The 21,611-nt window shown below is 36.2% G+C and overlaps 1 protein-coding gene across 21 annotated transcripts in view; it reads left to right on the plus strand.

The window, feature by feature from the left end:
• Window positions 1-2,009: 2,009 nt before the first annotated feature.
• Window positions 2,010-21,611, plus strand: part of LOC145334328 (uncharacterized) — a 39,669-nt gene continuing 20,067 nt past the window's right edge. For 7 of the 21 annotated variants that reach the window (XM_080179751.1, XM_080179746.1, XM_080179752.1 and 4 more), the window contains exons 1-12: window positions 2,014-2,078; window positions 6,031-6,167; window positions 6,716-6,788; window positions 7,154-7,199; window positions 7,508-7,580; window positions 17,165-17,342; window positions 17,516-17,581; window positions 17,895-18,011; window positions 19,484-19,557; window positions 19,949-20,069; window positions 20,491-20,574; window positions 21,226-21,356. In XM_080179751.1, the coding sequence (XP_080035877.1) occupies window positions 6,064-6,167; window positions 6,716-6,788; window positions 7,154-7,199; window positions 7,508-7,580; window positions 17,165-17,342; window positions 17,516-17,581; window positions 17,895-18,011; window positions 19,484-19,557; window positions 19,949-20,069; window positions 20,491-20,574; window positions 21,226-21,356 (1,067 nt within the window). In that variant the 5' untranslated portion in view covers window positions 2,014-2,078; window positions 6,031-6,063. Of the gene's footprint in view, window positions 2,079-6,030; window positions 6,168-6,715; window positions 6,789-7,153; window positions 7,200-7,507; window positions 7,581-17,164; window positions 17,343-17,515; window positions 17,582-17,894; window positions 18,012-19,483; window positions 19,558-19,948; window positions 20,070-20,490; window positions 20,575-21,225; window positions 21,357-21,429; window positions 21,473-21,545; window positions 21,589-21,611 lie in introns of all 21 variants that reach the window. The other 14 variants (XR_013884807.1, XR_013884808.1, XR_013884809.1 and 11 more) reach the window with 8 other exon arrangements.

Here is a 21,611-nt window from a genome sequence, read left to right on the forward strand (position 1 = left end):
TTAGACATAGTTACGTCATAATAAGATTATGTTAATTTTTTATTAATTTTGCATTGTGTCATTAAAAGAATGTTATTTTAACTTTATATGTCAAATTTATCGTAAAATTTACGATTATTCCTAATAAAGTCTAAAACATATGTTTTCTCGTATAACGTATAAAAACGAAATATGAAATGTTTATTTTTACTTCCCAAAAGCATTTATTATTAGGATGACATTTTCAGCATTTTGTCGAAAAACTTTTTATCTTTGACATTTACTGATTTACAATTTTATATTAGTCTTTAATTATTTATTTGTGAAATTTAGCCGTTTTTACTCATCTATGAAATAGCCTTTTTTGAGACCTCTGTTTAAAGTCGACTCGGAATTTCCTGGATTTTGACAAGTGATTATATAGTATTTTTTCATTCTTAAGATATTGTAAAGATGGATTTTAATTTTCTAGATTTTATTGTTAAGTTACGAGTGCCTTAAGTTAGCAAATTAGATCCTATTTTGTAAAATACCTAATATTTTTTGTCAAACTTAAACGCTTAGAAACTATACCCCCCCCCCCCCCTCAGACACCAAGAATTCATTTATATTCTTAATTTAAGTGTTATTTTATCTAAAACTTTTTTGTTTTTTTGGGGTATATTATTTATTATAAAAGCCATTAAAATTACCTTTAATTTTTAACTTGTCGGTTGAAGTCTTTGAGTGAGCACATAACTTTAAGATAAAAGGTGTATTTATGCACCCCCTTTATTTTATGGATTAAAATAGTAGAATTTCCCCCTTCTTTAACAGATATTTGAGTTTAATTTATGCAACGTTTTTTAAGGCCTCATTTAGGATATAATAAGATTTTAAAATTCTTATTAGTTTTCACAAGAAATGGATTATTCTCTATTTATAGAAATTACGTTAATCCCACACCCCCTTTCTAAAAGGTAATATGGCAGGTAGAATGATTAAATTAGAACTAGATACCTAATTATTGTGTATAATATTAAAACTTTGAGTTCTATTATTAAATCTTGATTTTTGTTAAAATAGCAATGTCTTATCTATTCAACTAATAATTTTATTTTACAGGAGGCCTAATTTTTTTTTGTCTTAATGGGGATGCACATACTAAGTATTTATTGTCAATTGATTTATCTTTTGAGGTCCCTGTGTAATACAGTCTAACGGACACATTGAGTTTTAATATAAATGCTTCTTGTGAATTGCTCTGTTTTATTTAAAAGCCAAGATAATCACATTTTCCTTTAATTTAATTCACAGCACGGATGAACAGTGGTTTTGAGGAAATGCTCGTTAGTCTAGGGAATATTCACTAATTTAAGAGATGTCGCTTTTGTTTTTTATTACCTACAAGCGGAAACGCCCCTAGTGGTCATTAGGGGCCCTTGAAGTGGGGGGAAGTAGTCGGCCCCACCATTTTTAATTGTAGTTTTAAATAGAAAAAGTTTCAGCATACCTCTTCTAAGGGAAGACAAGGCACTATATTCTTTGGTAGGTATTTCTTTTCTAGAAGTGATTTCTCTTGAAATGTAGATGGAGCCTAGGAGAACCTTATTGTTTTAGCGGTTATCGAGATCCTTCGTTAAAAACAAACAGACAGACATCGTTCTACTTTGTATCATAGATTTTTGATAACAAAGTGAGTTAGTAATAAAACTAGAAAATGTGTTAATTTGTATTATTAAAAACTTATCTTTATCATTGCTTAATCCTTATTGCTTTCGATTATGTTTTGCTATGAACTGTGGTTAACATTAAACAAGTTTAAAGAGTTCAAGCATATATTATATTTTATTCACTATTTTCCCTTTGAAATAAACAAAAATTAAATAGGAAATTATTAATGCTGATGATGGTTTTTTTTATTGTTTAAAATTTCCTTAAATTAAAAGTATTTAGCTCCGCTAACTATGCATTTTTTACCCTTGTGATTAATACCTCAAATTTTTAATTTCTTAACTTTTATCTTTTGTAATTTATAATTAAGATTTTAGTCAACTTTAATCATTTGGACTTACAACTTCAAATTTTGCTCTAGCTTACATAACCTTTCTCTTTATTAGGTAGGTACCTTTTCTTTTATTTTTTAAAAATAATAAAGGGAGAGGTCATTTTCTAGTAAATCCCGTAAAGGTGTGTGTTATAAGGCCTAAAAATAGTAGTAGAACGATAAGGTGCTCTATATATTTGTATTTCCTATTGAATAGAACAATAGGGAAGACATTTTTTTTTTTTTTTTGATAACCGTACCTGGAATATCTGAAATTTCTATCAAACGCTTTGTTTGGCTCAAACTGACACAAATAAAAAAAAATATAATTATAATAAATCAACCTGTAAAGAATGACTTCTTCCTTTGTTTAATGGTATAGATTGTTCTTAACCTTTACCTTGTACCTATAGAAAACATTATTATTATAATTATATTTTTTTTTAATTTTTGTCAGTTTGAGCCAAACAAAGCGTTTGATAGAAATTTCGTATTTTTTTTAGATAATCCAGGTATGGTTATCAAAAAAAAAAAAATTTCCCTATTGTTCTATTCAATAGGGAATACATATATCTAGAGCACCTTATCGTTCTACTACTATTTTTAGGCCTTATAACACACACGTTTACGGGATTTACTAGAAAATGACCTCTCCCTTTATTTTATAGAATCATCTACTTATGTTTTTTATATTTTTAGCTTAAATTTTTTTTAAAAATACCTACTTATAATTTTTCTGTTTATAATCTTTTTGTCTAGGGTATATAAGTGTATAAAAATGAAATATTAAACATGTGTAAATAAGTTTGTTTATGTTAACAAATTGTTTAAAAAATGCATAAACAAAATAAAAAAAGTTATTATTCCTGTAATTTCCTTATTTTGGGTTACTCATGTCAGATTGACAAAAATTAGGATTAAAGGTGACGCTCATTCCTTACGTCTTTTTTGTATTATTCTGTCCTAAGTATAAAAAAATCTTCCAAAATACTTGGCTTCAACTAATCAAATTCAATTTTCTGTCGTTAAAATATGAAGGGACAGTTAAGTATTTTTTAAAGTAGCCTAAAACCATCCCTTAACTTATGCAAAGCTTCCCTAAAATAAAATTTAATCGGTTCTTCTAGGGTTGGCGAGATCTTAAAGGACTGACAAAAAATCTTACCGCTAGATACAACAAGATTATCTATGTTATTGGCCAAATGTAATCTTATGCATTGGAACCGAATTTTGTTTTATTGTATTTTAAAATAAACTGATGAATGGGCTGTTAATTGAATTATTTTTTTTTATAAACAAAACAGAAACAAATATTCTCGTAGCTGTGTCATCGCCTACTTCCATCAAATAGTGTATTTTCACGGATTTTCCTATTTTTTTAATGAGTAAACTGTACAGGTTATGTTTCTATGTTTATTTTTAATTGGGGGGAGGCGGATGAGACACTTTTTAAAACTAAACCTAAAACCCAAAGGAACTAAACCAAAAATTAGATACAGCACTGAAATTTGACATCCCCTCCCTTCCATCTTTATAAAGTAGGAGAGAACGCTTATTTTCACTAAATCAACCGACAAAGTGAATGAAAGAACTCTAGGGTAAAGCGGGGCGAACTCGGTCTTTTTTTCGGTTTTTTGAACCTGCAAATCGTAAAAATTATTTTTTTAAAATGGAACCAAGACCAGTAGAAAGATCTCGGAAAAGTCGATCAGGTCCTAAAAGGACGTAAACCTAGGACATTGGGAAGTTTGTCAAAATTGATCTCTAAAACGGCACCGACTTCGCCCCGCCTTGAGGCGAAGTCGGTAGGGCATTTTCAAGCTTCGAAAAATCGATGACGTATTGATTTTATTACAGCATGCCCAAAAGGTAAAAGTTGCTAAATGTAATAAAGAGTATGCACAAAATTTTTTATTAAGTTAGGACAATTTTTTCTACCAAAAAAATAATTTTTCCGAAGTACGCGAAATTTGACTTTTTTTTCGAAAATTTTTTTGATAAAAAACATAAAAATACTACTAGAAAAAATAACTTTTTATGACTTTAAAGGCCTGATCCTTAAAATTCAGGCAATTTTGAATAGATTTGGCCAAAAAAAATTAGTTCTATTAGCAAAATTTCCTAAAAAAATCAAGTTGAAAAAAAGAGAAAAGTTTGGCAAAACCTGTGGTCGATTTTCCAGCTTCAAAAAACCTATGACATATTGATTTAATAACAGCATGCCCTAAAGGTTAAAGTTGCTAAATGTAATAAAGAGCATTCACAAAAAAAATATGAAGATCGGACAATTTTTTCTACAAAAAAAAATTTTCTAAGTACGAGAAATTTGACTTTTTTCTCTCGAAAATTTCACTTTTTTATATAAAATTGAAAAAGTTAGTATAAAAAGTGAAAAAACCGAATTCGCCCCGCTTCACTTTAAGTCGATTTAAGAAAAAACTATGCAAGCTTTTTTAAAGTTTTAAATGGAAATGGATAGCCTATTAGATTCTTAATAAAGCAGTTGCTTTATAGGGGTACAATATGGAACTGTGAAGAAAGGCGGCGCAACCGCCGAAAACCGCCGAGAAAAGGCAACAAAAATTACGGCGGGAAACGGCGGTTTTCGGCGGTTGCGCCGCCGTTTCTTCACAGTTCCATATTGTACCCCTATAAAGCAACTGCCATGCAAAATCTCAGACCTGTAACCCTTTTTTTAGTTGAGTTCCTTTGTTGACTCTTAGTTTTGGTTTCAAAAAGTGTCACTTTCGCCCCCCCCCTTTTAAATGAAGAGAATGACACATGTATCAACAGCTACTTTTTATCAACACTTAAATAGGGCCATCGTATTTATATACATTTTTAAAACTTAATACGTTGCTAAAATTCAATGTTTATGTTAATAATGCTCTGTTCCATTTTATGGAGTTGCTAGCCTTGTTCTATTTATATAAATAGCGGTTACGCCCCTAGAGGCCTCTAGGGATACGTAAAATTGTTACTTTTAAATCTATTTTAAAATCAGCTAATTACCAAAAATATATTTTTCGCCGATAGATGGTGTTAGTTAGGTAGGTATTTTTTTTAACTAATTGCATAAAATGTCCACATTACGGCGTTTTAATTTTTTTTATATTTTTATTTCGATTTCTCTGGTGAGGGTGGTGTTACCCTCCCCCAAAATAGTAAGTTATAAACCTTCCCGGGACCTATGAGAAGCTACCCTGTTAAGGAGAACCCGATCGATTCAGTGGTTAGCGAGATACTTTGTTACAAACAAACATGCAAACAGACAGACAGACATCCTTCTACTTTGTATTATAGATGATTAAATATATTTTAAACTATAAAAGTGTTCTACCTACATATTTTACCTAGCTAAGTTTGTTCTATCCTATTGCTTGTTAATTTTAAAATATAAAATATTTGTAATTTATATTTGTACTAAAGTCTTGAAACTATTCGAGGGTTTAGCAAATGTCCAGTATTTACTTTTATTTTTTTCATCTTTTTAGTATTGTTTTTCTTTCTGCTTCCTAGTATATAAGTTTTTTAAATGTTTACATTAGTATTAACATTAAAGTAAAACACTAGAGAGAAAAGGGTTAAATAACTGTATTTACTCATCGCAATCGTCTTGTGCAACCTTCCTATTGGGTTATTGAAAATCAACCAATGGTATCGCTTATATTAACACAACTAAGTAGCAGAAAATTATTTAGAAGCAAATGAAAGAGGTGTTTGAAAAATGAAGAGAGGTAGTTGTCTGTATATACATCTATACTATAGATCTGTTGTATTGACTGTGCCCTTAGAATATAAGTACATTTTTTCACGCAGTAGGAAATAGCTTAAAACCACCCCAAGACTCAAATTCATCAATAAAAAAGCCAAGACACATACATTGGACCTATATAAAGCCTCCCTATAATGGTTAACTCAATCAGTTGAGTGATTAAGCGTCATCTTGACAGACAAATTAATATAAAAACTTAATAGGTACTTTACATACATAGTTATATTTTCATAAACATTTTTTTCTTCAGAAGTTTAGATAACAACCCCTCCAAAGAACAATAATGTTGCTTGGAGGCGGAGGAGGGGGAGATGTGGGAAGGATGGGTTGGAAATCCTGTGCACACCTGGCTCTAGCTGTGATATTTGCCATACTGAGTGGCGCTATAGGAATGAGTCATTTATGCTTTGATAGCATTTTTATGCAAGCGCAGCATTAAACAAATCCCCTTTTTTAAGTAGCGCAAGGACTCAATAGTTCCAAATGTCATATTGTAAGTCTTTTATCAATCAATTATCATCAATTATGTAGGAATAAACTTTTTAAAACATATTTTTGGTTTAATTCATGTTGTATGATAGCAATAACCATTTTCAAAACTTCTAGTACCAACAGCTACCGTCTAGAACCGTTTGATAGCGTTTTGGAGTGGAAAAGAGTATTATGTGGAGATAGGTTTCGTGACTAATTTGCAATATAGATATCCAAAAAATGGCAAAACTTTTTGTTCGATTTAGGGAAAATAGACCTACTCATGCAAAATTTCAGATGGAAATTCGAATTCTAAGTGCCATTTGCTCACTGATTACGAGATGGTTGCATTACCCCCCACCCCCCCTTTATTAAAGTTTAGACTTTAAATCCTTTTTGACTTTAAGTGTTTACTTACTGTAAAGTATGATTGAAAAGTAAATATGACTCTAAATGTAATATACAGGTAGTGACCAATCAATTTACACAATTACTCAACAAGAACTGACAACACTCATAGATAGTAAAGATTTTCACAGGGATGTTAGCTTTACACTTAAAAAAAAGTTTAAGGGTCATGTAGATATTTTCTGTTCCAGCCTAAGCACAATGTTAAATTGGATTACTATTATATTTGTGACCTATACAGTTATTAAGCAGTAAAAAATCGCTTTGCAAAAAACATTAATGCTGATGAAATTTTTAGTACCTATCAATACTATTAAACATAAACAAAAAAAAACATATTTATTTGGGCATAAAAATTAAATATAGTCATAAAATCAAAAAAAAATATAAAATACAATTAAAATTACTTTAACAATGAACAACCTTAGTAAAATCTTAAAACTATTATTATATTCAAACAAATTGTAAGTCTAAGAGCTAACATTAAAATCTATAGAATTCGTAATGTTTTGAAATATGAAGGAGCTTTAGCCGTTACAGGTTTCTTAAAAATACAGAGAAAACATAAATTATCAGAGTAGAAAAATGTTCGTCCTTCTGTCTAGAGAAAAAAACTCGGCATTTACTAAACAAATTTGGTTTCAGTTTTCAGGGAATCTTCCAAGAGGTTCAATCATGGTTTCATGGTATTTTCATGGGACTTGAAGCAATCACGTCCTGGGAAAATAACTTTTTTTGTTGATTCATATGCTTTTCTTATAAGGTTTAACAGGCAGGCATATTAGAGAAGTACAGTTTCTTTTTGCACATTTTTATGAATTTTCTTTGTATTTTTAAAATTTAACCAGATTTGGGTTCTGATTACAGCCAAGCTGTAGCTGATCTTAAACTGTCTGCGCCGTCCTGTTTGCAGCAACTCAGGTAATTCCTTTTAAAAAAATTAATATACGGTGGATCAGGGGCGTCCAAGCTTTTTATTTTGGGGGGGGGTAAAAATTTTTTAAGGGGGGGGTAAAATGGCGCGCGAAGCGCGCCGCAAATTTTTTTTAACCCCCCCAAAATTTTTACCCCGGGGGTAAAATTTGCTTGGGAGGGGGTAATTACCCCCCCTGAAATCTGTTGGCAGGGGTAAAAGGGGGATGTGGAAAATAACCATTTGGGCAGGGGGGGGGGGTTTACTCGAGAACCCTTAGAGCTAGAGGGAGCTAATTTTGGATATAAGCTTCTATGGGGCCAAAGTTACTTTTAAAATTATCGTCGACCCCCCACCCCCCCCCAAATTTTTTTTTTGGGGGGGGGGCGGGTGGATTATACTATGGGATGTTTCTCATAAACGACTTGAGATAAATGGAGCAAACCTTGGGATACAAGTTTTGTAGGCCTATATTTGATATTAGAATTATCGTTGACCACCCACCCACCACAAAACCCCTAATTTGGGGGGGGGGGGGGAGGGGCGGGTGAATTATACTATAGGGTGTTTCTCATAAACGACTTGAGATATATGGAGCAAACCTTAGGATACAAGTTTTGTAGGCCTATATTTGATTTTAGAATTATCGTTGACAACCCACCCACCCCAAAACCCCTAATTTGGGGGGGGGGCGGGTGAAATATACTATAGGGTGTTTCTCATAAATGACTTGAGATAAATGGAGCAAACCTTAGGATACAAGTTTTGTAGGCCTATATTTGATTTTATAATTATCGATGACCACCCACTCACCCCCAAACCCCTAATTTTTTTTTGGGGGGGGGGGGCGGGTGGATTATACTATAGGGAGTTTCTCATAAACGACTTGCAGCAATTTTATTTTGGGTGCTACTCCCTTAGTTTTAGAGATAATTGGATGAAATCTTTTGGGCTGGGTCACTAATTACCCCAACTATTGGTATCTTTCAAAAAACGGCTGCGAGACCGCCACTCCCGCCGCCCGCCGCCATTTACCGCCGCCACTAAAAAAAAAACTTTTATTGCATTTCTCGCCGAATTAGGCAATTTGGAATCATTTGAGACCATGTTATTTTTTTCAAAAATTTTTCACCTTACAAGCAACCCTGCGGGGGATTTAGTCATTTTTTTCAAATTCTCAAAAAAAAAATAACATGGTCTCAAATGATTCCAAATTGCCTAATTCGGCGAGAAATGCAATAAAAATTTTTTTTTTGATGGCGGCTGTAAACGGCGGCGGGCGGCGGGAGCGGCGGTCCCGCCGCCGTTTTTTTAAAAAGATACCAATAGTTGGGGTAATTAGTGACCCAGCCCAAAAGATTTCATCCAATTATCTCTAAAACTAAGGGAGTAGCACCCAAAATAAAATTGCTGGTATGTCGTGTGATAAGTCACCACATTTCCCCCCCCCCCCCTTTACTTACAATTTTGTTTCGACTTTTATTTTGGGTGCCACTCCCTTAGTTTTAGAGATAATTGGATGAAATCTTTTGGGCTGGGTCACTAATTACCCCAAGTATTGGTATCTTTAAAAAAAACGGCAGCAGGACCGCCGCTCCCGCCGCCCGTCGCCATTTACCGCCGCCACCAAAAAATTTTTTTTTTGCATTTCTCGCCGAATTAGGCAATTTGGAATCATTTGAGACCATGTTATTTTTTTCAAAAAATTTTCGCCTTCCAAGCAACCCTGCGGGAGATTTAGTCATTTTTTTCAAATTCTCAAAAAAAACATGGTCTCAAATGATTCCAAATTGCCTAATTCGGCGAGAAATGCAATAAAAATTTTTTTTTTGATGGCGGCAGTAAACGGCGGCGGGAAGCGGGAGCGGCGGTCCCGCCGCCGTTTTTTTTAAAAGATACCAATAGTTGGGGTAATTAGTGACCCAGCCCAAAAGATTTCATCCAATTATCTCTAAAACTAAGGGAGTAGCACCCAAAATAAAATTGCTGGTATGTCGTGTGATAAGTCACCACATTTCCCCCCCCCCCCCTTTACTTACAATTTTGTTTCGACTTTTATTTTGGGTGCCACTCCCTTAGTTTTAGAGATAATTGGATGAAATCTTTTGGGCTGGGTCACTAATCACCCCAACTATTGGTATCTTTAAAAAAAACGGCAGCAGGACCGCCGCTCCCGCCGCCCGTCGCCATTTACCGCCGCCACCAAAAAAATTTTTTTATTGCATTTCTCGCCGAATTAGGCAATTTGGAATCATTTGAGACCATGTTATTTTTTTCAAAAATTTTTCGCCTTACAGGCAACCCTGCGGGGGATTTAGTCATTTTTTTCAAATTCTCAAAAAAAAACATGGTCTCAAATGATTCCAAATTGCCTAATTCGGCGAGAAATGCAATAACAAAATTTTTTTGATGGCAGCTGTAAACGGCGGCGGGAGCAGCGGTCCCACCGCCGTTTTTTTTAAAGATACCAATAGTTGGGGTAATTAGTGACCCAGCCCAAAAGATTTCATCCAATTATCTCTAAAACTAAGGGAGCAGCACCCAAAATAAAAGTCAAAACAAAATTGTAAGTAAATTGGGGGGGGGGGGGAAATGTGGTGACTCGTCACTCAACATACCAGCAATTTTATTTTGGGTGCTACTCCCTTAGTTTTAGAGATAATTGGATGAAATCTTTTGGGCTGGGTCACTAATTACCCCAACTATTGGTATCTTTAAAAAAACGGCAGCAGGACCGCCGCTCCAGCCGCCCGCCGCCATTTACCGCCGCCACCAAAAAATTTTTTTTTTTATTGCATTTCTCGCCGAATTAGGCAATTTGGAATCAATTGAGACCATGTTATTTTTTTAAAAAATTTTTCACCTTACAAGCAACCCTGCGGTCCCGCCGCCGTTTTTTTTAAAAGATACCAATAGTTGGGGTAATTAGTGACCCAGCCCAAAAGATTTCATCCAATTATCTCAAGGGGGGGCCTAATTCGGCGAGAAATGCAATAAAAATTTTTTTTTTTGATGGCGGCTGTAAACGGCGGCGGGCGGCGGGAGCGGCGGTCCCGCCGCCGTTTTTTTTAAAAGATACCAATAGTTGGGGTAATTAGTGACCCAGCCCAAAAGATTTCATCCAATTATCTCTAAAACTAAGGGAGTAGCACCCAAAATAAAAGTGGAAACAAAATTGTAAGTAAATTGGGGGGGAAAATGTGGTGACTCGTCACACGACATACCAGCAATTTTATTTTGGGTGCTACTCCCTTAGTTTTAGAGATAATTGGATGAAATCTTTTGGGCTGGGTCACTAATTACCCCAACTATTGGTATCTTTAAAAAAAACGGCAGCAGGACCGCCACTCCCGCCGCCCGTCGCCATTTACCGCCGCCACCAAAAAAATTTTTTTATTGCATTTCTCGCCGAATTAGGCAATTTGGAATCATTTGAGACCATGTTATTTTTTTCAAAAATTTTTCGCCTTACAAGCAACCCTGTGGGGGATTTAGTCATTTTTTTCAAATTCTCAAAAAAAAAACATGGTCTCAAATGATTCCAAATTGCCTAATTCTGCGAGAAATGCAATAACAAAATTTTTTTGATGGCGGCTGTAAACGGCGGCGGGAGCGGCGGTCCCACCGCCGTTTTTTTTAAAGATACCAATAGTTGGGGTAATTAGTGACCCAGCCCAAAAGATTTCATCCAATTATCTCTAAAACTAAGGGAGTAGCACCCAAAATAAAATTGCTGGTATGTCGTGTGATGAGTCACCACATTTCCCCCCCCAATTTACTTACAATTTTGTTTCGACTTTTATTTTGGGTGCCACTCCCTTAGTTTTAGAGATAATTAGATGAAATCTTTTGGGCTGGGTCACTAATTACCCCAACTATTGGTATCTTTAAAAAAAAACGGCGGCTGGACCGCCGCTCCTGCCGCCCGCCGCCGTTTACAGCTGCCATTAAAAAAAAAAATTTTATTGCATTTCTCGCCGAATTAGGCAATTTGGAATCATTTGAGACCATGTTATTTTTTTTGAGAATTTGAAAAAAATGACTAAATCCCCCGCAGGGTTGCTTGTAAGGTGAAAAATTTTTGAAAACAATAACATGGTCTCAAATGATTCCTAATTGCCTAATTCGGCGAGAAATGCAATAAAAAAAAATTTTTTGGTGGCGGCGGTAAATGGCGGCGGGCAGCGGGAGCGGCGGTCTCGCAGCCGTTTTTTTAAAGATACCAATAGTTGGGGTAATTAGTGACCCAGCCCAAAAGATTTCATCCAATTATCTCTAAAACTAAGGGAGTAGCACCCAAAATAAAATTGCTGGTATGTCGTGTGATGAGTCACCACATTTCCCCCCCCAATTTACTTACAATTTTGTTTCGACTTTTATTTTGGGTGCCACTCCCTTAGTTTTAGAGATAATTGGATGAAATCTTTTGGGCTGGGTCACTAATTACCCCAACTATTTGTATCTCTTAAAAAAAACGGCGGCGGGACCGCAGGGTTGCTTGTAAGGTGAAAAATTTTGAAAAAAATAACATGGTCTCAAATGATTCCAAATTGCCTAATTCGGCGAGAAATGCAATAAAAAATGGTGGCGGCGGTAAATGGCGGCGGGCGGCGGTCCTGCTGCCGTTTTTTTTAAAGATACCAATAGTTGGGGTAATTAGTGACCCAGCCCAAAAGATTTCATCCAATTATCTCTAAAACTAAGGGAGTAGCACCCAAAATAAAATTGCTGGTGTGTCGTGTGACGAGTCACCACATTTCCCCCCCCAATTTACTTACAATTTTGTTTCGACTTTTATTTTGGGTGCTACTCCCTTAGTTTTAGAGATAATTGGATGAAATATTTTGGGCTGGGTCACTAATTACCCCAACTATTGGTATCTTTAAAAAAAACGGCGGCGGGACCGCCGCTCCCGCCGCCCGCCGCCGTTTACAGCCGCCATCAAAAAAATTTTTTTTATTGCATTTCTCGCCGAATTAGGCCCCCCCTTGAGATAATTGGATGAAATCTTTTGGGCTGGGTCACTAATTACCCCAACTATTGGTATCTTTTAAAAAAAACGGCGGCGGGACCGCAGGGTTGCTTGTAAGGTGAAAATTTTTTTTTAAAAATAACATGGTCTCAAATGATTCCAAATTGCCTAATTCGGCGAGAAATGCAATAAAATTTTTTTTTTTTTTTGTGGCGGCGGTAAATGGCGGCGGGCGGCGGGAGCGGCGGTCCTGCTGCCGTTTTTTTTAAAGATACCAATAGTTGGGGTAATTAGTGACCCAGCCCAAAAGATTTCATCCAATTATCTCTAAAACTAAGGGAGTAGCACCCAAAATAAAATTGCTGGTATGTTGTGTGACGAGTCACCACATTTCCCCCCCCCCCCCCAATTTACTTACAATTTTGTTTCGACTTTTATTTTGGGTGCTGCTCCCTTAGTTTTAGAGATAATTGGATGAAATCTTTTGGGCTGGGTCACTAATTACCCCAACTATTGGTATCTTTAAAAAAAACGGCGGCGGGACCGCCGCTCCCGCCGCCCGCCGCCGTTTACAGCCGCCATCAAAAAAATTTTTGTTATTGCATTTCTCGCCGAATTAGGCAATTTGGAATCATTTGAGACCATGTTTTTTTTTTGAGAATTTGAAAAAAATGACTAAATCCCCCGCAGGGTTGCTTGTAAGGCGAAAAATTTTTGAAAAAAATAACATGGTCTCAAATGATTCCAAATTGCCTAATTCGGCGAGAAATGCAATAAAAAAATTTTTTGGTGGCGGCGGTAAATGGCGATGGGCGGCGGGAGCGGCGGTCCTGCTGCCGTTTTTTTTAAAGATACCAATAGTTGGGGTAATTAGTGACCCAGCCCAAAAGATTTCATCCAATTATCTCTAAAACTAAGGGAGTGGCACCCAAAATAAAAGTCGAAACAAAATTGTAAGTAAAGGGGGGGGGGGAAATGTGGTGACTTATCACACGACATACCAGCAATTTTATTTTGGGTGCTACTCCCTTAGTTTTAGAGATAATTGGATGAAATCTTTTGGGCTGGGTCACTAATTACCCCAACTATTGGTATCTTTTTAAAAAAACGGCGGCGGGACCGCCGCTCCCGCCGCCACCCGCCGTTTACAGCCGCCATCAAAAAAAATTTTTTATTGCATTTCTCGCCGAATTAGGCAATTTGGAATCATTTGAGACCATGTTATTTTTTTTTGAGAATTTGAAAAAAATGACTAAATCCCCCGCAGGGTTGCTTGTAAGGTGAAAAATTTTTGAAAAAAATAACATGGTCTCAAATGATTCCAAATTGCCTAATTCGGCGAGAAATGCAATAAAAAATTTTTTTTTAGTGGCGGCGGTAAATGGTGGCGGGCGGCGGGAGCGGCGGTCTCGCAGCCGTTTTTTGAAAGATACCAATAGTTGGGGTAATTAGTGACCCAGCCCAAAAGATTTCATCCAATTATCTCTAAAACTAAGGGAGTAGCACCCAAAATAAAATTGCTGGTGTGTCGTGTGACGAGTCACCACATTTCCCCCCCCAATTTACTTACAATTTTGTTTCGACTTTTATTTTGGGTGCTACTCCCTTAGTTTTAGAGATAATTGGATGAAATATTTTGGGCTGGGTCACTAATTACCCCAACTATTGGTATCTTTAAAAAAAACGGCGGCGGGACCGCCGCTCCCGCCGCCCGCCGCCGTTTACAGCCGCCATCAAAAAAAATTTTTTTATTGCATTTCTCGCCGAATTAGGCCCCCCCTTGAGATAATTGGATGAAATCTTTTGGGCTGGGTCACTAATTACCCCAACTATTGGTATCTTTTAAAAAAAACGGCGGCGGGACCGCAGGGTTGCTTGTAAGGTGAAAAATTTTTTTTAAAAATAACATGGTCTCAAATGATTCCAAATTGCCTAATTCGGCGAGAAATGCAATAAAATTTTTTTTTTTTTTTGTGGCGGCGGTAAATGGCGGCGGGCGGCGGGAGCGGCGGTCCTGCTGCCGTTTTTTTTAAAGATACCAATAGTTGGGGTAATTAGTGACCCAGCCCAAAAGATTTCATCCAATTATCTCTAAAACTAAGGGAGTAGCACCCAAAATAAAATTGCTGGTATGTTGTGTGACGAGTCACCACATTTCCCCCCCCCCCCCCCAATTTACTTACAATTTTGTTTCGACTTTTATTTTGGGTGCTGCTCCCTTAGTTTTAGAGATAATTGGATGAAATCTTTTGGGCTGGGTCACTAATTACCCCAACTATTGGTATCTTTAAAAAAAACGGCGGCGGGACCGCCGCTCCCGCCGCCCGCCGCCGTTTACAGCCGCCATCAAAAAAATTTTTGTTATTGCATTTCTCGCCGAATTAGGCAATTTGGAATCATTTGAGACCATGTTTTTTTTTTGAGAATTTGAAAAAAATGACTAAATCCCCCGCAGGGTTGCTTGTAAGGCGAAAAATTTTTGAAAAAAATAACATGGTCTCAAATGATTCCAAATTGCCTAATTCGGCGAGAAATGCAATAAAAAAATTTTTTGGTGGCGGCGGTAAATGGCGATGGGCGGCGGGAGCGGCGGTCCTGCTGCCGTTTTTTTTAAAGATACCAATAGTTGGGGTAATTAGTGACCCAGCCCAAAAGATTTCATCCAATTATCTCTAAAACTAAGGGAGTGGCACCCAAAATAAAAGTCGAAACAAAATTGTAAGTAAAGGGGGGGGGGGGAAATGTGGTGACTTATCACACGACATACCAGCAATTTTATTTTGGGTGCTACTCCCTTAGTTTTAGAGATAATTGGATGAAATCTTTTGGGCTGGGTCACTAATTACCCCAACTATTGGTATCTTTTTAAAAAAACGGCGGCGGGACCGCCGCTCCCGCCGCCACCCGCCGTTTACAGCCGCCATCAAAAAAATTTTTTTATTGCATTTCTCGCCGAATTAGGCAATTTGGAATCATTTGAGACCATGTTATTTTTTTTTGAGAATTTGAAAAAAATGACTAAATCCCCCGCAGGGTTGCTTGTAAGGTGAAAAATTTTTGAAAAAAATAACATGGTCTCAAATGATTCCAAATTGCCTAATTCGGCGAGAAATGCAATAAAAAATTTTTTTTTAGTGGCGGCGGTAAATGGTGGCGGGCGGCGGGAGCGGCGGTCTCGCAGCCGTTTTTTGAAAGATACCAATAGTTGGGGTAATTAGTGACCCAGCCCAAAAGATTTCATCCAATTATCTCTAAAACTAAGGGAGTAGCACCCAAAATAAAATTGCTGCAAGTCGTTTATGAGAAACACCCTATAGTATAATCCACCCGCCCCCCCCCCAAAAAAAAAAATTAGGGGTTTGGGGGTGAGTGGGTGGTCAACGATAATTATAAAATCAAATATAGGCCTACAAAACTTGTGTCCTAAGGTTTGCTCCATTTATCTCAAGTCGTTTATGAGAAACACCCTATAGTATAATTCACCCGCCCCCCCCCCCCCCCCCAAATTAGGGGTTTTGGGGTGGGTGGGTGGTCAACGATAATTCTAAAATCAAATATAGGCCTACAAAACTTGTATCCTAAGGTTTGCTCCATTTATCTCAAGTCGTTTATGAGAAACACCCTATAGTATAATTCACCCGCCCCTCCCCCCCCCCCCAAATTAGGGGTTTTGGGGTGGGTGGGTGGTCAACGATAATTCTAATATCAAATATAGGCCTACAAAATTTGTATCCCAAGGTTTGCTCCATTTATCTCAAGTTGTTTATGAGAAACATCCCATAGTATAATCCACCCGCCCCCCCCCCCCCAAAAAAAAAATTTGGGGGGGGGGTGGGGGGTCGACGATAATTTTAAAAGTAACTTTGGCCCCATAGAAGCTTATATCCAAAATTAGCTCCCTCTAGCTCTAAGGGTTCTCGAGTAAACCCCCCCCCCCTGCCCAAATGGTTATTTTCCACATCCCCCTTTGTTAAGCCCCCCCAAAATTTACCCCCGGGGTAAAATTTTTGGGGGGGTAATTTAAATTTTATCCAAAATTTAATATTAAAAATGCGCGCAAAAATTTTTTTTGTTAGAGATTTTCTATTTTGGGGGGGGGGGGTAAATACCCCCTCCTAAATGATTGAGGGTGCCGTAGGCACCCCCAGGGTAGGGGTAAATTTTAAATGGGGGGGGGGGGGGTAAAATGAAAAAAATTTTGGGCCCCAAATTCGTTTGGGGGGGGGGTAATCGCCCCATTACCCCCCCCCCCCTTGGACGTCTATGCGGTGGATAAGAACTGGCTATGAGCTATACCGAAAAAATCACATGTGTAGCATCGAATTACAGACAATTTCCCACGAATATTAAAATAAAATAGGTTGTATAATGTATATAAGCCATTTAGGTGGTTTAGAATTATGCAATATTTTCTTATTGTAAAAAAATAAATTTTAAGATTTGTTTATGATATTTACCTAATAAAATATTATATTTTATTATGTAAACATTTCATGGAAATACGTATCCTTTTAAGACACCACTAAAGTTTTTTCTTATAACTTCTTTAAAAGCTATTATAATTTTAACACACTAGTTTTAAAACGACCATTGACTTTTTCTGTATCATCCTCCTTTTAGGTATCCTGAGTTTGTATTACCCGATGGGTCTCTGCGTACAACATTTGCGCGGGAATCAGTTGAACAACCAACAGCTGTCTATCCGCCATGTTTGTCTGAAACTAGTGATGTCATCAGCCGCCATTTTGATTCTGTTTTTGCTTCAGTGGCAAACCTGCTTGAAAATTTGACTGAAAAGGTATAAAAAATTAAATATAGGTATTGTAAAAGAAATTTCTATTTGAATCAGTAAGTAAAAGGTAGGTAATTACTCCTAAAATTATCAAACACATAGGTAGTTACCTACCTAGTATAAAAAAATCTCCCAAAATAACTGAGTTTTCAATTTACTTACACATCTTATAATTTCAGGAGAGCTTAAGATGGAAATCTGCCAATGGTGAATCGGCCCAACCATTTAGTGACCTCCCTATCAAGGTATAATAACATCAAGGATGCCAATATCCTTTAATTCATAGAAATATGAGTTATAAAAACTATAGCGTTTAACATTATTTCGATTAATTTGGTTAAGGCACGGGCAAAAACTAGTTTTAACCTTATGATTGAATATTTTTATATTTATAGAAAACTAGATATAATACGATGCTAGACATTTTTTTCGTATTGATTAGAACCGGTTTTAATCCACCGGATTCGAATGAATACGAGAAAACCTATCCTCCATTTTTTTTCTCGCTTGGATGTGGATAGAAATTACCCTTTTTATCCCTTTGACTGTTTATTTCAGGAGCATATCCACGTGTACCATGGTGGTGTCAAGAGTGAGGAGGGTTTTGCCACCCCCTTCCACACTGACAATGGAATTCTGCTTCTCATCACCCCTTTTCAACAACATCCCCTACAAGTAAGTATTAGGTTGTTGGATGCAGGGAGGAAGGGGACATTGTGCTGTTTATTACACAATATACTAGTCCCCAAAGTTTTATAATAAAGTGTCCTTATTCGTTGACTTATTTATTCGGTTGGTTGTTTTATTAAGTTGAGTGTCCAAACGTTTCAAGCATTAATTGTTATCTAAGAATGGGTAATTTTGTGTATCAACATTGGTGATGTACATCAATTTATCGGCCATTGTCTTATTCTGCCTTATTGTCACTAGATCTTTGTATTACCTGTATGATAAATGTGAATAATTCGTAGATTTCTAATCTTTTTTCCTTATCATATTTATAATAATTTTTTTAGTCATAAAATTCAGGAATCTTAAGGGATGACACAATGAATGATAAATTAATTCACATTGTACACCCAAATTATCATAAACAAAATACCCTTATTTAGATTAAAATAATTGATTAAAATGTTTACGCAAAAGTGTCAGATCCGACCCCCCCCCCCCCCCTCCTTGATTGAAATGTTTGTACAGATAAATCACTATTCAATATACACTTTTAAAGTTTTAATCTAACAAATGACCGAACATGTTAAGAAACTTTGGAGTAATTGTAATTTATTGTCCATTGTCTCCTCCCTACCTAAATATTACAATGTTTGAAATTAAATGTAAAATATATTTTGTTAAGACGTAATTTATTGCCATAAATTTTACAATTATTTCATGTAAATTACAATTCATAGGTAATAATTTTATGTAATTAATAAAAAGATTAAGATTGGCAATCCGATTCTGGAATCTTCAAATTTTTGGACAATTTTAAAATTTAGAATCCGAATCCGGAATCCGTTATTTTATAGCGGATTCGGATTCTTAATTGGTAGGCTAAAATTAGAATCTTGAGTTTTTTTGGTCCGAATATTTCACAGTAGCTTTTCATGCTTATTTTAGGTTAGGTTAGGTTGAGTAAGGGTAAGAAATCCGAATCCGGTCCAAAAATTGGACGGATTGCCAATCCTTAAAAAAATAGATCCGGTATTGTTCACTGCAATACCTAATCCCCAAGATTTTTTGTTAGTTTGTCCTTTAATACATCGCTTAAGAATAGATCCGAATGATTTCTCAGTTTTGGGGAAGCTTCACATATCTTCTTGGAGCTTTACTTCTGAAATCTTGGGATGGTTTTAGGCTATTATTCTGCACTGTCACTTTTTTTCTTTAAAAGAGCCTCTGGTACTAGGGTCTATTCTGTTTGGGCCAAGTCGTAATGTACGTGATCGTTGAGCTTGATAGCCCTAGTTGCTATACAAAAGTGTCTTGTCCTACTCCGATCCATGACTTCTAACTTAGGTCCAAACACTAAGAAACAATGGCTATAATAATTACACACATCATCACTATTATATAAGAAGAACCTCTTCATTTCTTTGTTCGCATATTGTTATTTAATTTTAGTTATTAATATTTTAAATACATTTTAGATTAAAAGTGTTGGAGGAAAGATTATTGATACATCTAGTTTGGACGATTCTTCTGTGCTTATTCTACTCGCAAGGTAAGATTACAAAAATAGAAATAATCTATAATATATAGTAGAACAATGTGTGTCTGTCTGTCAGTCTTTCGGGATATAGTTTAATAATATCGCAAATCGCCGGACCGATTAAGTTCTAGTTACCAAGAAAATATAGTTTATTATATGACTGAAAAAAGTTTTACAAGTCTTTAGTAAATCACAAATTATTATAATTTTATAAACAGCTTTCCGCGGATAAAGTTGCCTGTAATACGATGCTATACATGATTTTTAGTTTGCTGAAAACTGTTTCAAATCCAGCGGATATTAATCGGATTGGAATTCATACTTGAAATATTTAACAAACTTTTTGTTTACCTACTCAAGTCTCTTCACACACACACACATCTCTTAATCAATGTATTTCTAGGGCACTCCCTGAATGGCTGTTGCGAGGTACCCGGGAGAGTAAGGAGTTCCGGCCAGCTCCCCATGCTGTTCAATCCTTGGCCACTAATATCAAGGACAGGACTGTCTTTGCAAGAATGATGGTACGCCTTTTTTTTAAGTAGCAAAGCTACTTTAAAAGTTTATTGTTCAGTTAGTTAGTTAGTCAGTTACAGCTACATTTTTCTCAGGGAACAACATAGAGGTATTGTACAATGGGCTAAAATTAGAGTTTTACAGTATTAGTTAAAGCTAGAAGCACAATAGTCTTCAAAACAAGATTTATCAAGAAAATTACAAGAATTTGGTTAAGAAAAAGATAGTCTTAATAATGAATTTTAGATTCATTGTCTTGTCTCTTTATCCATCTAAAGTATAAAGTAAGAAAAATATAGCTGTAGTAGAAGCTAATATTTCTTTTTGTAGTGGAACAACTTTATAACACTGATCCTATGCATAATGTATACATAAAGAGGTACTAAATAGATTAAACTTCTCCACTGATAAAACTTTTTTTTTGTGTAGGTTGCGCCACTGGATGCCGTACCAGCCTCTAGTTACGCCGCCCCCGTGCCATTCAGAAAGATTTTCTTCAACCAACCTACATCACAGGATTGTTTAACAAGTGAAAAATAGATAAAAACCTGCCTTAGATCTAAATTTTTAGTTACTTGAAAAATAAATCTGCTCGATGATGATTGATTTTTTAATTTACAGACAAAAATCCTATTACTTTATATGGTTACACGACAAACGCAGGAGTCCCAAACGTCGGAGTGGACAAACGCAGGAGGTTAAGATATGAATATACAAATAAGCCCCCCGCAGGGGTTAGGAATTAAAAAAAACCTAAAAATGGTTTAAAATAGGTTAGGTTAGGTTAAGTTTTCACTCCTGCGTTTGTCCACTCCGACGTTTGGGACTCCTTCGTTTGTCCTAGGACCCTTTATATTAAAGTTTAGCTGCTACATCACACAAAGGCAGAGGCCACTTACCATAAAAAGAAATAACCTGTTATTAGGTTTCAGTTTAAACTGAAGAGTAAATTTTTATTAAGGGTTGGACACCTGCATTTTCTTGGTAATAATGACTAGTGGACTTGTGGTCCAACATCAGATATTAAATTATCCATCTGATATCTAAACTTGAAGTATTCTTCGCATTTTATAATCGTATTTCATCCAAATAACAATAACACTAAAAAAACGGCCTAACCGACCAAAAAGTACAAATGTTATTATGTTAAACAATTGCCAAAATCAGGGTGACCTGTGCTTGACAGGTGAGGAACACCTTGACCTTGTCCAGAACTCCAGAGTTCCCAGGGAGACTATGGAGGGTCATGCAGGTCATGCCATGAAAATGGACCACTCTAAACACAATAATAACAGGTGAGGGACATGCAGGTCATGCTATGAAAATGGACCACTTTAAGCATAGTAATAACAGGTGAGAGTCATGCAGGTCATGCCATGAAAATGGACCACTCTAAACTCAATAATAACAGGTGAGGGTCATGCAGGTCATGCTATGAAAATGGACCACTTTAAGCAAAGTAATAACAGGTGAGAGTCATGCAGGTCATGCCATGAAAATGGACCACTCTAAACTCAATAATAACAGGTGAGAGTCATGCAGGTCATGCC

This window comes from Acartia tonsa, chromosome 12 (genome assembly GCF_053477335.1).
Source record: "Acartia tonsa isolate MP-2025a chromosome 12, ASM5347733v1, whole genome shotgun sequence".
Classification (NCBI taxonomy): Eukaryota; Metazoa; Arthropoda; class Copepoda; order Calanoida; family Acartiidae; genus Acartia; species Acartia tonsa.